The sequence below is a fragment of the Zootoca vivipara genome, chromosome 6 (assembly GCF_963506605.1).
Source record: "Zootoca vivipara chromosome 6, rZooViv1.1, whole genome shotgun sequence".
Lineage (NCBI taxonomy): Eukaryota > Metazoa > Chordata > Lepidosauria > Squamata > Lacertidae > Zootoca > Zootoca vivipara.
In genome coordinates this window covers 280,273-297,804 of record NC_083281.1, presented here as the reverse complement: position 1 = coordinate 297,804, position 17,532 = coordinate 280,273, and the positions used below count along the sequence as shown (strand labels likewise).

Genomic DNA, 17,532 nt, shown 5'->3' with positions numbered 1-17,532 from the left:
CTCCATAGTTACTCGGGAGGTGGCGGGGGGGGGGAGACATGAGGCAGGCAAGGAGGACGGTGCGGCAGGAGAGGGGGACGGGGTGAGGTTCGGGGTGAGGGGGGCTCCGCCTGGGAGTCTCTTCAACAGGCACAGTCCTGGTGCGGGGGCCCGGCTTGCTGGTCGGTCAGCTGCGGACCCTGCTTGGCCCCGGTGACGGCGGGGTCGGCCGTGTCCAGCGACTCGGACATCTTTTCGCAGATAATGTCCACCAGGCGCTCGAAGGTCTGCTTGACGTTGATGTTGTCTTTGGCGCTGGCCTCAAAGAACTCGAACCCTGGTGCGGAGGGGGAGGGGGTGGGATTGGCAAAAAAGAATAATAATGAACAGAGAGAGAGACAGAGAGCAAAGGGGGGGGGGAGGAAATGCAAGAGAGCCCTGGAAGGAGAAACAGGGATCTCAAAACGCCCGGCAGGACCCCCAACAAGGCAAAGACCCTCCTGCCTTGGCCAAACACAAGGGGGGGGAGAGACAGAGAAACTGCCCCCGCCCAAGGGCAAACCTCTCTCATATTCCCCCGCCTCGTATTCCCCCTCATTCTTCTTCCATTATTATATCATTAACACCTGAATCATCTTCTTCTATGTATTATTATTATTATTATTATTATTATTATTATTATTATAAGTTAGCATTATTTCCTTTATATGCAGCCAATCAGGGCGGCCCCCGACAGAACATTAAAAACACAACAAAGCGTCAAATGTTTTAAAAACCTTCCCTACAGAGGGCTGTCCCATGGAAGATGGAAGCCAGCTTGTTTTCGCCTGCTCTCGAGGGTAGAACCTGAACTCATGGCTTCAGGTTCCAGGAAAGGAGATTCCAACTAAATCTCAGGAAGAACTTTCTGACAGTAAGAGCCGTTTGACAGCCATGGCGGACTCTCCTTCCTTGGAGGTTTTTAAACAGAGGTTGGGTGACCATCGGTCTTGGATGCTTGAACCGGGATTCCTGCCTTGCAGGGGGCTGGACTGGATGACCCTCAGGGTCCCTTCCAACTCGAACAATTCTATGAATCACCATTAATGATTTTTATCATACCACTTACTATAACAGCGGCACCTCGGTTTTTGAGCGTCTCAGAAGTTGTACGTTTCGGATTTTGAACGCCGAAAACCCGGAAGGAAATGCTTCAGTTTTCGAACGCTTTTCAGAAGTCAAACATGCTCTGCGGCTTCCGTATTGAGTTTACTGTTAAGTAAATGCTTCCAGAAGGAAATGCTTCGGTTTTAGAACGCTTTTCAGAAGTCAAGCGGTCTTCCGGAATGGATCACCTCCGTAAACCAAGGTGCCACTGTCTTTTAGCCACCAATTATTATTATTACCATCATGAAACACCATTATTTTTACTACTATCCTCTCCATTGTTATTATTACACTGATGCGCCCTTTTCCTCCCAAGAGCTCAAGGCGCTGCCCATGTGCCTCTCACCCCGCCATCGTCACAACAACCCCGCTGGGCAGGCCAAAGTCATCCTTGGTGGCCGAGGAGAAACCTTGCAAAGCCCTGAAGCCTCTCCCCCTCCTGGATTTCCCCCTTCCTGCTTCCCCTCTCTCTCTCCCCGGAGCGCCTTCTTCCGGCTGCCAACTCACCCAGGTGCTCGGCCAGCTGGCGGCCCCGCTCCGATGAGACGACCCGCTCGTCCTCCATGTCACACTTGTTCCCCACCAGCAGGACCTGGGCGTTGTCCCACGAGTAGGTCTTGATCTGGGTCGACCTGGCGGAGAGACGGAAGCGGCAAGGAGGGGGGTCATGGGAAGACTGTTTGGACAGCCAAAAAGACCACTCACCACCTCCCCTTCCTGCAGAGCTTCTAAGCTAGTGATGGCCAAACTCTGCCCTCCAGATGTTTTGGGACTACAACTTCCATCATCCCAGGGCTAACAGGACCAGCGGTCAGGGATGATGGGAATTGTAGTCCCCAAACAGCTGGAGGGCTGAGTTTGGCCATCACTGTATCTAAGCAGAGGTGGGAAGGCCATCGGTCAGGGATGCTTCAGTCAAGGGGGTGGGCTGGATGACCCTCAGGGGCCCTTCCAACCACTGGACTATGTGCTTCAGAAGCTGAGAGCTCTCTGCCCTCCATTGCCCCCCATCTGGGCTAGCAAAGGGCAGCCTTCAGTCTCTTTCTCCCCCAGAGTCACACTTCTGTATTGCCCACACTCAAGGTGGATTTGATTTAAATCACAATTTACATCACAATTTAAATCATTAGTCAGCAAGACTTTTTTTACAGAAAGACTCATTCTTGCTGGTATAAACTTAATATTTACAAGCAGAGGGAGGCTTCCTTTTTGGAATAATAAATTTTCAGAGTCGTATTTTACTGTTATATCAAAAATTACTGATTTGGTTATACTATTAGAAATACATTGACAGATAATTATGAAATTATGGTGAGGTTTAATAAGTCAACAATTTATATTTGGACAACTTTTCTGCTGTACTTTGTTGGAAGGAGGAAAATAATCATTTCCTTAATAACAATTTAAACAATTTATTTAACTAGAACAGTAACATATCATATACACGGGAAAGTAGGGTATATCTTGGTATTGGTACAGTGAGGCTATTATTGGATTATAATGGAAAATTAATAAAAATTATTATTCCCAGGGTCTCCTCCGGGACTCACCAGTCCTGGACGGCGTTGAAGGACTCCTCGTTGGTGATATCGTACATCAGGATGAAGCCCATGGCTCCCCGGTAATAGGCGGTGGTGATGGTCCGGTATCGCTCCTGCCCGGCCGTGTCCTGGGGAAAGGCCAAGAGAGGTTGTGACAGAGCGGCCCGGCAGGATCAGGCCCCCAATTCTGCCCCAACATCAGCCGGAAGGAGCTCTTTCTTGGCAGAGAAATGGGGCTCTTTCGGTCCCATTGAAAGATCCCTCCTTCTTTTCCTTTGTAGGGTTTATTTCATCAAACTTATACACTGCTTGATTGTAAAAAGAAAAGCCAAAACCCCACAGGGCTCAGAGTGGCTTACAAAAAAGTAAAATAACACCCAAGAAAAATTTACAGTAGCTTAAGATATACCAGAAGTTAAAATACTGACACAGGTTAAATTTCACATCTTCCTAAGCACCTATGATTTTGCTATGTGGTTTTATGCTTTTATATGGTAGTACACCACTGGGATATATTTTAATGATACCGTGGCGAATTTTTATAATTTTATTTTTAAATATATATGTGGGGAGGGGTGAGTTGTTATTACTCTGCGAACCAATCTTATGAACAGCAGTAAACAAATCAAACAAATAACTAAACTAAACTAACTTTAGGTGCCAGGCGAAAACATTCTTCTTTGGCTATCTTATCTTAGAATGGTTTTATCTTACTTGTAGATTTTTAATTTTAAAATTGAATTTTAACATTGTATTAATCTGCATTTTAATTGAATTGTTTCTTTTATACTTGCGTTGATATTTTTGTTGTTAGCCGCCCTGAGCCCGGTCTTGACTGGGAAGGGCGGGGTATAAATAAAATTATTGTTGTTATCATTATTATTATTAAATAATCTATGGGCTGTTAAAAGCCAGAAGGACAGACAGACTGTTTTAACGAACGTTTTACCATTCTGCTTTTCATTATCTTTTTATTATTTGCAAGTTTGTTTATTTATTTATTTATTATTATTTTATTAAAAAGATTCTTTATTACAAAACAGTTGACATAAAACATAAACAAAACAACATAAACAAACCACAAACGCTGACATAAACTAACATATCATTTAACATTCACACCCTTTAACTTCCAGTCCACCTCCTTGTACTTTTTACACCGTATTGATCTGTACGCACTTCATCATCATCATTCTTTTCTGATATTTGTCAAAAGAAATTTTAGGTTTCATAGTTTCCTAACATTTCAAGATTCAGTCTAAATCTGTTAGGAGATTTACATGATCACAATACTTTCTGAGATATTCTTTAAAGATCCAATCTTTACAGACTTTCTGGTTTGAGTTTCCTTTTATTCTCCGTCATTTTCACCAATTCTAAACACAGTGGCACCTCGACTTCCAAAGGTTTCGACTTCCGAAGTCCGCTAACCCGGAAGTATTTTCACTGCGGGCACGCGGTCTGCGCATGCGCAAAATGGACACTGCGACTTCTGAAGGTTTCGACTTCTGAAAAGCGCCGCGGAACAGATCGCCTTCGGAAGTCGAGGTACCACTGTACTCTCAATTTCGCTTGCCAGTGGGTTTTTGTGCTGCCTTTCCAATTTTTTGGTATTAAAATCCTAACCGCTGTGGTTGCGTGCATAAAGAGGCTTCTGTATTTTTTTGGTATTTCGATGGACAGAATACCTCACAGGAAGGCTTCAGAGGGGTTTATTTTAAAGGAGAGTTTGAAGATCTTTTTGAGTTCATTATGGATTATACCCCAGAACTCTCTTATTATCGTACATTCCCACCACACATGTGATTTACCATTCTGCTTTTCATCCTGTTTTTATTATTGAACCCCCCAAAAACGGGTTCTTAACGTCATACGCCGCCCTGGAATCCTTTGACGAAAGGCAGCATATACTGTCTTTTTCCCTATTTTGGGGCACTCCGATTTAAGAAAACGGGGGGGGGGGGAGGAGGAGGAGGATCTATCTGTGTATAAGACGTCCCCAAAATTTGGACATTATCTCCCGCTTGGACTACTGCAATGCGCTCTACGTGGGGCTCCCTTTGAAGGTGACCCGGAAACTACAACTAATCCAGAATGCGGCAGCTAGACTGGGGACTGGGAGCGGCCGCTGAGACCACATAACACTGGTCTTGAAAGATCTACAGGATGTTTCCAAGCACAATTCAAAGTGTTGGTGCTGACCTTTAAAGCCCTAAATGGCCTCGGTCCAGTATACCTGAAGGAGCGTCTCCACCCCCCATCGTTCTGCTCGGACACTGAGGTCCAGCACCAAGGGCCTTCTGGCGGTTCCCTCGTTGCGAGAAGCCAAGTTGCAGGGAACCAGGCAGAGGACCTTCTCAGTGGTGGCGCCCGCCCTGTGGAACGCCCTCCCATCAAATGTCAAGGAGATAAGCAACTATCTGACTTTTAGAAGACACCTGAAGGCAGCCCTATTTAGGGAAGCTTTTAATGTTTGAGGAATTACTGTATTTTAAAATTTTGTTGGAAGCCCAGCCAGATGGACGGGGTATAAATAATAAACTATTATTATTATTATTATTATTAGTTATTATTAATAATAATAATTTTTAGGGGAGAAACCTAGTCTTATACAGTGGAACCTTGATTTACATACACCTCGTCTCGTGGATGTTCCAAGTTGCGTCCGTGGCAAACCTGGAAGTAAACACTGGGTTTGCCGTGATTCACGCATGCGCAGAAGCACGCTACCACCGAATGCACACAAGACGCCTCTTCTAGCGCCCCTTTTCGACCAGCGGGCGGACCTCTGGAACGGATTATGTCCGTAAGCAGAGGTTCCACTGTACACGGAAAAAGATGGTCAACCAAATGAAGTGACTGGCCAATAAAACGAAGAGCGAACCCTTGGCGAGCGACCCTGCGAGGCGGGCCCTTTCCTTACCCAGATCTGCAGCTTGATGCGCTTGTCGTTGCGGTAGATGGTCTTGACTTTGAAGTCGATGCCGACGGTGCTGACGAAGGCGGGCGTGAAGGAGTCGTCGGCGTAGCGGAAGAGGAAGGAGGTCTTGCCCACGCTGCTGTTGCCGATGATGAGGATCTTGAACATGTAGTCAAAGTTCTGATCGGAGGACTCTTTCTGGCCATAGCGGGCGTCGGTGGCGGAGGCCATCTGGGGACAGAGGAAGGGGAGGCGAGGGGGTGAGCGGCGGGGTGGGGGGCCCGCCGGGGGAACCCTCGCTAGGACCCCAGGAGACACCCGGGGAAGCCAGAAAGGGTTAAAGAGAAACCAAAGCAAGAGCTTGTTTCAAATGGGAAACCTTTCAAAGGGTATTTTAAAAAGACCACATTTTCCCGTATATAAGACTAGGCTCCCCCCCCCAAAAATTAATGTCAAAAATTAGGGGGCGTCTTATACACAGGGCCATCAAAAAACCCTCCCTTTTCTTAAATCTGAGTCTCCAAAAATAGGGGGCATCTTCTAGATGGATGGCGGCTAACAGATGGAGGTTGAATCCTGACAAGACAGAAGGACTGTTTCTGGGGGGCGGGCAGGTGTGGGGGACTCCCTGGTCCTGAATGGGGCAACTGTGCCCCCGAAGGACCAGGTGCGCAGCCTGGGAGTCATTTTGGACTCACAGCTGTCCATGGAGGCGCAGGTCAATTCTGTGTCCAGGGCAGCTGTCTCCCAGTTCCAACTGGTCCGCAGGATGAGACCCTCCCTGCCCACAGACTGTCTGGCCAGAGTGGTGCATGCTCTGGTTATCTCCCGCTTGCACTATTGCCATGCTCTCTCCGTGGGGCTCCCTTGGAAGGTGACCCGGAAACTGCACCTAATCCAGAATGCGGCAGCTAGACTATTGATTGGGAGCGGCTGCTGAGACCATGTAACCCTGGTCCTGAAAGACCTTCACTGGCTCCCAGGACGTTTCCGAACACAAAGGGTTGGCGCTGACCTTGAAAGCCCTCAACGACCCAGTAGACCTGAAGGAACATCTCCACCCCGGACACCGGGGTCCATCTCCTGAGGGCCTTCTGGCGGTTCCCTCCCTGCAAGAAGTGAGGTTACAGGGAACCAGGCAGAGGGCCTTCTCGGTGGTGGCACCTGCCCTCCCACCAGATGTCAAGGAAATAAACAACTATCTGATGTTTAGAAGACATCTGAAGGCAGCCCTGTTTAGGGAGGTTTTTAATGTTTCAAGTTTTACTGTGCTTAATGTGTTTAATTTGTTGGAAGCCACCCAGAGTGGTTTGGGCAACCCAGTCAGATGGGTGGCATATTGATAAATTATCACCGCCACCATCATTATAAGAGATCTGTCTCTCAAAGGAGCCTCCCTCAAAGGGTTGTCGTGAGCGTAAAATGGGCAAACATAAAATAGTAACGATAACAAGGCTCATAGCCCTGTCTTTCCCCCTTAACTATGCAAAAAAGGACCAGCGTCATTACAACAGACTGGGAAGAAAACGAAAGCCAGTTTCCGTTCTGCATCCCCCTTCCTCCTCCCCCTCCTGCAATGCAGCTCACCAGCCAGAGTACGCTCCCTGGAAATGCGAGCTGGCGAAAAGTGTTTGCGGAAGGGGAAAATAATAATTAATATGTGGTTATTAGTCAAAGTGACATCCAGAGACCTGCCTTCCACTGGGGTTGAAGTGTCTATGCGAAGGAAAACAAGACGGCAAAGACTTTCAGCCCTTTCAAATCCCATCACTCGTTGCTGTGTTTTGCCGTGCACCATAAAAAAATAAAGCATCTCTACCTTTCTAAATAAATGCATGCATTACGGTTGCAAATGTTGGTGGGGATGCATCAACCCCAAGGCAAGTTTTAAGAATCCAGAATGGAGACAAGGATTGTTCATTTCCACGAATCCGTCGCCATCTTTTCCAATCGAGCCCACTCCGTATCATTTACCCACTGACTGCCCAGATCCCTTTCTAACCCTGTTGGATTTAAAAAGCTGAGCAAAATAAATGAGCAGATCTCTCTTTGATGATGGTGTTGTCCACAAAATGCTGCTTCCGGCTAGATTTCCCCGGGAGTCTGGGGGTGGGGAGGGCCGCGACCCTTATAACCGGCCCTTAAACCCCCATGCTTTGTTCCACGGCCTACTTTTCCTTCTGCATAACCCTTTTAGCTAATTAAATGGCCAGTCGCTCGCATCATGCAAATCTTGGGGCCGCCGAGCCGTTCCTACAGGAGGCGTCAAAGCAACCTCAACCGGGATTTTATGGGAGGGGGAGACACATTTGCACACCCAGGCCGGGGAGGATTAAATAATAATAATAATAAAAACAGATCCTAGTTAGCGGTATTTTCATGCATCAGGGAGGACGTGGGAGGGGGGGTGTCCCCAAGCCGCGTTGAGAAGGATGCGCCCCCCCCCCGGTTCACCCCAAACCTCCAGGAATTTTAATTATGGCAAAGAAGCTAAACCCCAAAGAAGCATAACAAGGAAATGGGTTTAAGTGAGATCAAGACAGAGACGGGCAGCTTGCTTTTGCTGACGGAAAACTCCTTATTTCCTTCGAAGAAATGGAGAGGAGATGGCCCCCACACACACACCAGGTGGCCGACAACTTGCGCCCCCCCCCACTGCCTGGCTGTTTGTGGCATGCAGCATTGACACACACACACCCCAGCAAAATTTGGGAAGAGTCTGGCTACGGGAAGAGGGCTGATCTGGCTTTTTCAGGCCACGGATATCTCAAGCCCCGACTGCAGTGGGGTGTCAACGCAGTGCCCCTCCTTCAGATGCTGGTGGACTACAATGCCCATCATCCTTCTCCTTCAGCGGCACTGGCCGATGGGAGTTGTAGTCCGAAAACGCACCAGATATCCTTGCACATGGACACACACTTTTCCCTTCTTGCCAGCAAGGGAGAGAAAATCGTGCATCTGTGAGCAAGAAGAAGAAGAGCCACGTTTTCCTGCGTCAGAGGAGGCGGTCCGGAAAGCTAAATTTGCCCACGCAGGGATGTTCTGTCCCTGACATCGGGAACAAGCTCCCTGCTGGCTGCGATCCTGCGGGGTCTGCTTCCTTCTGCAACCCCGACAACACACAGAGGGGTAAAAGAAGCTGCCTTATGCTGAATCCAGTCCAGCTTGCCCTTATGCTGAATCCAGTCCAGCTTGCCCACCTAACTCAGTAATGCCTGCTCTGACTGGCAGCAACAGCTCCCCAGGGCGATGAACTTGGGACCTGAATGCAAAGCGGCTGCATTCAAACTTTCATGGAGGGCAGGAAACGCCCTACTTTCCGCTCCCTCCCCACCCAGAACGGGGACCCCCACCCACTGATTTTGCTTACGGGAAATGAAAATAGGCTGCATAATGACATAATATTGTTGTTGTTGTTGTTATTTATTGAATTTATATACCGCCCTATACCCAGAGGTTATCAGGGCGGTTCACAGAATAAAATCAAAATATAAAAATACATAATCAAAATAAAAACAACAACATATCCATAGTAATAAGAATATTACATGTCTCCTCTTTCTTCCAAGGATGACTGAAATAAAAGTACAGTCGTTTCATTGCATAACTCACATTTGCCCCAAGAATTGTTCTGATAATAATGAAATTGTTATTATCTGCTCTGTATCCCATATTTTCTCTGAGGATTACTCGATATAGATATCTCTTCTGGATGATCAAAATAATATTATTGTTATTTATTACATAACTCACATTTGCTCCAAGAATTGCTGTAATAATCATAATATTGTTATTTACTGTGTATTCCATATTTCCTCTGAGGCTTCCTCATATAATAAAGTTTTTTATTACATATCAGTAATTATGTAATTATTTCACTTCAAATAGGCCTTTGGCTGATTCAACATCCAATGCCCTTTTAAAATGTGTTGGGGAGTTGGGGCACTATTGGATTGTTCTCATTTTTATTTTTATTCTGCATTTTGTGGTTTTATATTGCAATTTTATCTTGTGAACTGCCCTGAGACCTGCAGTTATCAGGCGGTATACAAATTTACTTAATAATAATAATAATAATAATAAATATATTTATTGCCTAGATAAATTATTATTAGAATCCCTCTAATAATGCAGAAAACAACTATTCTACTTATTATGCAGCATCTCAAACATTGTAAATATTTGTTGCATTTCCTCCAGGGCGCTTAAGTTGCTCCCACCCTCCCCTTCCCCATTTCATCATCACAACAACCCTGCGAGGTAGGAAAGGATGAGAAGACACTCAATGGCCTCCAAGGTCACCCGGTGCATGGCTGAGCAGTGATTTGAACCCAGATCTCTCCGGGGCCCTCGTCTGCCTTGCTTCCCCCTATCCTGCCCTCCCCGCCAGCCCTGCGTGACCCCAGGGACCACATTCTGCACTGTGCCATTGTCCCGAGGGCCGCACAGCCTCACGGTGGGTGGGGCCAGGAGTGGGAGGAGCCACCAATGCAAATTTCACCTCCAAGAGACCTGGTCCGAGTTCGAGAGCAACACTGCAGCCAATCCAAAACCAAGAGGAGCTGCCAAGGGCTTGGTAAGAGAGGCCCGGGGGCCGCATGCGAGATTTGATCTAATCCTGCCGAAAACAATCTAACGGCCAACAACAATGGAGCCAGATGCTCAAGCAGCAGGGCCCCATCTCTTTGCCTGTCCGCAGATAGACTGCTCCTGAACAGGGGGCTCCACCTAAGCCACCAACAGGCCCTCTCCTCCTCCCCTGCCCCACATACTTGGTTCACACACATGCAGCCCACTTTTAAATGCCACCCAGGCAGGGCCGGATTTAGGTTTGATGTGGCCCTGTGGCCCCTGAAGGTAATGGGGCCCTTTCTCTGTCCAGCTGTTATTTGTCCACAACAAATTGTTGCTGTTTTTTGTGTTGAATAGATGCTAGAATGGTCATTTATGGACCTGATAGGTATCTCAAGCCATTTGCACCTGTTGCCCTGCAACCAGTCCATGCAGAATGCCGGCACCCTATATATAGAAAGGAGCAAAGCAGGGATATTTGAGGGAGCAGGATAGCAGGCGGGGCCCATGACTTACATCCGAGGAGCCAACACAACACAAAACACTGTCGCTGGATGGAGGTTTTATTCTGTTTGTTTTTTATCTTATATTTTGGAATTGGACATCCAGTTTTTTCCCTCTTTAATTTTTGGGGGGCCACCAAGAGAGTAGAGCTAGCGCTTGTTGAGCTTAGACGTAAATCCAGCCCTCCACCCAGGCCGACAGCCATCATCAGCCCCGGTCCCCACAGAAAATACGTCCATCTTGGCGACATCAATAGGGCCCAGCTTCCTGGTTGCCCTTGGCACCCGGGCATCAATCATTCATATGCCAGGCGTCGCGTGGCAGCCCTTTGGCCTGGACAGCCGTCCATCAACAGGACACATGCTCCTTTCTCCCGCTGCCCAAATCTGATCCAGTTGCAAACGTCCCTCTCCGCTGGGAACCAAGAGGAAAGGAGATGGAATTGCAAAAAAGGGGGGTACATCCCGGAAAAAGGGGTGTATGCAATGCTATGAGTCTACTCCGAGTAGGGCTAACGCTGGCGGTGAACCCCATCCCAATCCATTTCCACCTTCTCTCCTTCCTGTGCAAAAGGCAAGGCAAGCACCCAAAAAACATCATCTCCTTCTTGCCTACACTCAATGCTGCATCGCTCACCCCAGAGAAGCACGCAGTGGGTTGCAATTATGGTCTGCAAAAGGGGGGGGGGGAAGAGAGAGGATCCAAAACACGTGAATGAATTGCCTCTCTCCGCCTTGATTTTTTTATTTTTTAGCTTTGCAACTGGCAAGCTGGAAAAGGGGGCAGAGGTAGAAAGAAAAAGCCATCTTAAGCTCATTCTTGTCAAACGAAAGGTGAGCTCCGGCCAAAGCGATTCGGATCCACAAAACCAAGAGGTTTGGGGAGGTTTTTCCCCTGCTTTTTGAGTTGGGGTTTTTGCTTTATTTTGCAAAATCTGCCTCCCCCCCCACCAGCAGATCTGGCTCCTTTTCCAACTGCGCTGCTCGCTCCCCCCTCCCCCCCGGTCCCTCCTTTCCCAATCCGCCTGTTTACCATCTGCATCGCCGAAGCCTCTTTTGCCAGGCCAGCAATTCCAGCTTAGCCCATCGCCGCCCATTGCAAGAAAATGCAGAATTAAAAAGGCGGAAAGCACCGCTCCCGTTAGCAAACCAGCATCACCCCTGTCCAAAACACCTCCATTTTAAATTATGTTTTTGGTAAAGAATCCAGCGCTTTAGGCTTGCCCCCCCCCACCTTTGCAATTTTGCATCTTCTTTTTCTTTGCATGTGTCAAATGAAGGTTACCCCACCCCCCAAGAGACGCGTTCTTTCGCATGCAATGCAGGGGTGCAAAAGGTGCAATGCAGGAAAGGTGCAAAGACGGCCCCAGGGGGGTGCAAAGCTAGGGGGGGTTGCCCAAGGCGCGCACTCACCTCGGGAACGCGCTTCGGGTCTAGCAGCAAATGCAGCAGCAGCAGCACAAGCGGTGCGAGGCGACGGCACCTGCCTGCAGAACCCGGGCTGACGTCACCAGCGCTCCGAAAGGGGAGGGCGGCTATGCAAATAGAGCGGGTGACGTCAGGGAGCAAAGCGCCGCCTCCGCCTTGACAGCTCCTGGAGGCGGGCTCGTGGGAGCTACCTATCCCGCCACGCGATTGGTGGATCGCCTAGGATTGGCAGCCCTGTAACCAGCTTGAATAAAACCCAACGGGGCTTATTTCTAAGGAGGGATGCGGGGGGAGGGGGAGAAGCCTCACGAAACCTCGCGAGATTACTTTCTCCCGCCATTTTTTTCCTCCCCCCCCGCCTTCTAGGCGTATCTGTGGCGAAGCAAATCGCGTGACCCTGAGGGGAATTTATTTATTCTTATTCTATTTTTTATTAAAGGGTTCTTAAGCCGCCTCAAGAGTCCTATAAATGCTGGTCATCCAGAAATAAATCACGCAAATCAGTAGAAGACCACGACACGAGGGGAATTTCTGACCAATTTTTCACCTCAGGATAGTCTGCTGTTGCGCTTTTCTGTTCAATTATCGCCATGATTTTTACCTCAAAAAAATGCTCACCCGATGTTTCAAAATACTTAATTTCTGAGTCCAAGTCACAGGTTCAACCTATTCATACCCAAATGTGCCCTTAAGGCAGGATTTGTGAGCACAGAGACAACAGGGAGTCTTTTCCCATTCAAAATGGCACATGTTTCAGACATGTGGTTTATATAATTATGGCTGTGTCTGCCTGGTACCTTTATGAACATTTGTTTTATATCTTAAACCTTATAATTCTCATAACATTAGTTATACTTCTTAAGTTGTCCTCGAACATCACCTGAGTTGCAGCATCACTCAGCCATCACAAAAAGAGTTCGTTCACTTTTGTTTTTAGGACAGGCTGCAGAACTTTCCCGCCTGGCATTATTTCCTCCCTTTCTCTGCTTTTTGCCTCAACAAAATGGCTGCAGTTCTCAGTTCAGATTCTAGAGTTTCCCACCTGTTAAATCCACATCTAGAAAGACTGGTGATTGGTTGGGTCACGCCAGCCAGGAGGCAGACCCTGTGCGGAGGAAGAATCGCTCCGATATGACTAGGTACACAACACCCCTTCCCCCCAAATGCCAAACATCATGAACAATAAAAGTCCTTTAAGTGTGTTGGCCATTTCCGTTCTCACTGTGACCGCCGCGGCTCCTGTATCTGTGCAGGTGACTGGGGAGGTTCCCCCACTACCTGTTTTCCACAGGGTGTGTCCGGCTGGGGCGGTTCTGCTGGAGTAAGTGGTCCCGGGTCAGCCGAGGACTCTGGCCCGAGGTCACTCGGCTGGGGTGTCTCGGTTGCCGGCAAACCCTCTGTTTTTCCACCTGTTCCACTCACCGAGTCACCAGCTAGCCTCATCCTGTGACTCCGCTGATTGCTCTGGTTTGGAAAATGCCCTGGCCCTGATCTGGTCAAGATGCCTTTTCCAAACCAGTCCCCCTTCTAGCACCACCTCATAAGAAACCAGGCCAGTGCATCGGCCTATGATGCCTGGAACCCATCCTTGACCCGACCCATAGTTGCAGGCATATACCAGATCCCCTGAGGCAAAACCCCTAGGTGCCTTCCACTCCACAGTGGATGGTCGCTGCTCTAAGGCCCTGTCGGGATGTATGCTATCCAGGAGAGTCATGAGCCTCCTTCCCATTAACAACTCTGCTGGGCTACGGCCGGTTGTAGTGCTAGGGGTGACATGTTGGGCCAGCAAAAACTCCGCTGGAGCAGACCTAACGTGGCGGATTCCATTCTTATAAACAAATTATTGGAATTCCGCTGAAGTAAAAGTGGCGCCGTTATCACTTACCAGGATGTCAGGTAAACCGTGAGCTGCGAATAACTTCCTGAGTGCGTTTATGGTGGCTCGACTGGAGGTGGTTGAGGTCGGCGTAACCTCGAGCCACTTGGACTGGGAGTCTACCAATATGAGGAACAATTGGCCCTGGAAAGGACCTGCAAAGTCTATGTGCAACCTGGACCATGGAGACTGTGTGGATTCGGGGAAAAGCTCTCTAAATGCCTTTGCCGATATTATGGAATACGCTGAGCTCCATTATGCATGGTTTTCCCTCTATTTTGACTCTCACTTTAATTTTATTGGACCCTGGGAATGGAAATTGAAATACCCTGGCCGAAGAGATTGACTGCAGTTCCTCCTCTTCGAGGGCCTCATGAATGCGCTGTTTGGTGCATGTCCTGGTGTTCCTGGAACGGCAGACTCGCACGATGTGTCCAGTCTTTCCACATCCCTGACACATGAGGTCACGGAACCTGCACGTCTTACGATCATGCTTCTCCCTGCAGCTGGCTCAGGTATTGCGCGGATTGGACTGACGCTGGTCTAACGATGCATGTGTGGCTTGGGGATGGTAGTTTCGGTCAGATCGGTCCAGGGTTCGATGGACCTCCTCATGGTGGGAATCACTCGAAGATGAGCGGTCTCTCTGAATGTGATGCGTGCCCCCATCCACTCAGGGATTAGGTCCCTTTTCGTGGGCACCATCCTTTTCAAAAACCGTCGCCATATTTATGGCTTCCACCATCGTAATGTCGTCCTTCGCCAGCAACTTGCGGTGGATACGGCCGTTGCGCACGCCGATTATGAACCTCTCAAGCAGTCATAGAATCATAGAGTTGGAAGAGACCACAAGGGCCATCCAGTCCAACTCCCTGCCAAGCAGTCATTCATATAAGTTAGAGAACTGGCAATACATCGCGATTGCCCGCAGTGCTGCTATGTACTCGCTCACCAACTCTTGTGCTTGTTGCCCTCGATGGGCAACATCGTAATGGCGGTGGTTCTTGGTTGGCTGGGGCGCCAGATGCCCCGTCATAGCCTTAGTTAGCTCATCGAAGGAGCAGTCTTCTATATCCTTCGGTGCCATCAACCCTTCCAACAAAGTGATGGCGGAGCCATCAGTAGTATGCCTACCATATCAATTTCTCTGGTGAACCCTTGCAGCCGCACATAACTCTATCCGGCGGAGCCATTGTCGCCATTACTCCGGGTGACTCATATCGAAATCTGGGGGAAGCCTACTCTGCCCAGTAGCGATTTTCATACCTGTGACTGTTGCTTGATCGGTGGCAGGTGCTTGTGAAGGCCCTGCAGGCCCTTCTTCGTCGCTGGCGCTCCTTGAGGTGTCCAGCGTGGCAGTTAGGTGGCGCTGGCCGGAGCAGCAGGGAGGTGCGGTGGTAAGCACTCAGGCCTCAGACTGGAGGGGCTAGCATCCCATCCTCGTCTCCCATCCTCGTCGCCAATGTTAAATCCACAACTAGAAAGAGGCTGAGTGAGTTCTGTTTCCAACATTCCTTTTATTAACAAACACCAGAGTTGAACAGCACTCTGAAGAACCCCATGTGGAGTGTATGCCTGCCTAAGGTCAGCTGACAGTCCCTGGCCAACTGCCAGAACTAGACTAACTGTCGGCTTCTGATTGGAGAGTTCACCTCCGCTTGGTGATTGGTCGGGTCACGCCAGCCAGGAGGCGGACCCTGTGCGCAGGAAGAATAGCTCCCATATGACTAGGTACACAACACCACCTTCCTTCCTTCCTTCCTTTCACAGTGGCTACCTGGCTGCCTAGACTGGCTGGTTTTCGGGAGCCTGTGGCCCAGAGAAGCGAAAACCGCTTTTCCCCACCCCCGCTCGGTTCCAGCGTTTTATTTTCCTCATAGATGTCCAAAAGAAAAAGTGAACATAGTGTTATTACTAAGACAGAGAAAACTTTTGCTCTGTTTCCAAATGAGAGAGCAACATTAGAAGATATGGGTCAAGTTGCAAAGGTTTGGGAATATTGCAACGGCGCTGTAAGGGGAAGGGATTACAGAGAAACCCCCCCCCCCCATCAGAAGCAGCCCGTCTCCAAGCAGCCATGAGAGCGAGGGGTCTGAAGGGGTGAGTCAGGAAGCGGAGAAGGAGTGCCAGGGCTCTGGCAGGACTAGAGAGCCCCTGCTCCATAGGCAGGAAGAGAGAGAGGCGGAAAGAGTGGACAGGAGTAGGGCAGACAGAAGACCAGTGCCTCCGACGCCGGAACTGCGAAAGAGAAGGAAAGGGAGGCGCTTCTCAGTTCCGAGGCTTTTATGCTGGTCGAAAACGCAAAAGAGTTTAGTGCAGGAATCTGACTCGAGTGGGTAGACATGATATGAGCAATCCGTTACACTGTAAATAATGTGCACCAATAAAAACGTCTGAAAGACAAGCATGTGGACAGTCGTTACTCAAGAGTAGTCGCAACAAACCCTGACAGGCGCGATGGCGCTTTCCCCCTTGGTGCTGTTGGGCCCCTGTCCTCTCATTTAAAAATAGAGCGCCCATCTCACAGAACACCACTTATGTTCAACTTTATGTTTTTCTTTCTCTGCTTCAACTTTAGCCAATTCCAATCTTAGTCTTATCACCTCTCTTTCAGTATGAGGATTTTCCTCAGATGCAGTAGCTCCCTGCACTGCGTCATCCTGAGTCTCTTTGGCTTGGCGCTTGCTGGTCATTTTCTGACAGGAATTTTTCCTCCTTTTAATCAAACAACTCCACTACTTTATTAAACTGGTTGTTCTGTGTCTCTGGGTACGTTTCTGTGTGGGTTTAAACTTGTCTGCCACCAATTAATATGCGATGGCGTGACGACCCTCTTCCCACTGGTGCCGTTGGGCCCATCCTCTCACTTCCAAATAGAGCGCCCACCTCACAGAACACCACTTCCACAAATTCCCTCAAACTACCTCAGACTATCTTGTAGGGGACTTGCGTGAGGTAAAACTTAATAATTAGGAGTCTCAGGCAGGACTTGTTCAAATAAACAGGAACGGTTTTATTTAGCAAGGAAGTACCGGTATATGACACAGGTGGACAACACTTTGGAGACTTCAGTTTACAATGTTATTTCACTTCAAGGTTTTCTCAGTTGTTTCACACAATACTTTAGCTCTTAACAAAGTGGTACTTTCTGTCAGTTACACACCCCTTAGACAACCCTACCCCTGAGGTACTTCCAAGTAATAGACCCAAGGAATCACCGGTTTGGGAGCCTTCTCTTTCTAGAAGAATCTCTCCCCTCCTGACTGGAATGAGACGAAACAAAAAACACTCAGAGAATGGAAAATATTTAAAGAGTATATGAAACTTTATTGTACAAATAACTCCATATTAGCAGAAATTGAATGATAAAAATTGAAGAAAAAGAACAGAATCAACTTTTTCCGTCACAAATGTCCTCTATACTGGAAAGGTCCACTGTTATTATTATTTTGGTGCTGGAAGGGAGAACAAACAGGATTTGTATCAGTTCATAAACCTGTTGCAATGTGGCAGAAGAGTCTACAGACTTGCCCTGTGGCCACAAGGTGGCAACCTAACTCCAAT

At 48.4% G+C, this 17,532-nt stretch overlaps 1 protein-coding gene across 2 annotated transcripts; it reads right to left on the bottom strand.

Annotated features, from left to right (window-relative positions):
• Positions 1-15,531, bottom strand: RAB3A (RAB3A, member RAS oncogene family). Of its 2 annotated transcripts, none has more exons than XM_035119121.2 (5): positions 14,297-15,531; positions 5,590-5,817; positions 2,676-2,794; positions 1,633-1,757; positions 1-316 (listed from the first exon to the last, which is right to left on the bottom strand). In XM_035119121.2, the coding sequence occupies exons 1-5, from the start codon at positions 14,426-14,428 to the stop codon at positions 123-125; spliced, it is 798 nt and encodes a 265-aa protein (XP_034975012.1). In that variant the 5' UTR covers positions 14,429-15,531; the 3' UTR covers positions 1-122. The 2 variants fall into 2 exon arrangements, with proteins under 2 accessions (XP_034975012.1, XP_034975013.1); XM_035119122.2 differs by lacking the exon at positions 14,297-15,531 and adding an exon at positions 12,075-12,498.
• Between the last annotated feature and the right edge of the window lie 2,001 nt (positions 15,532-17,532).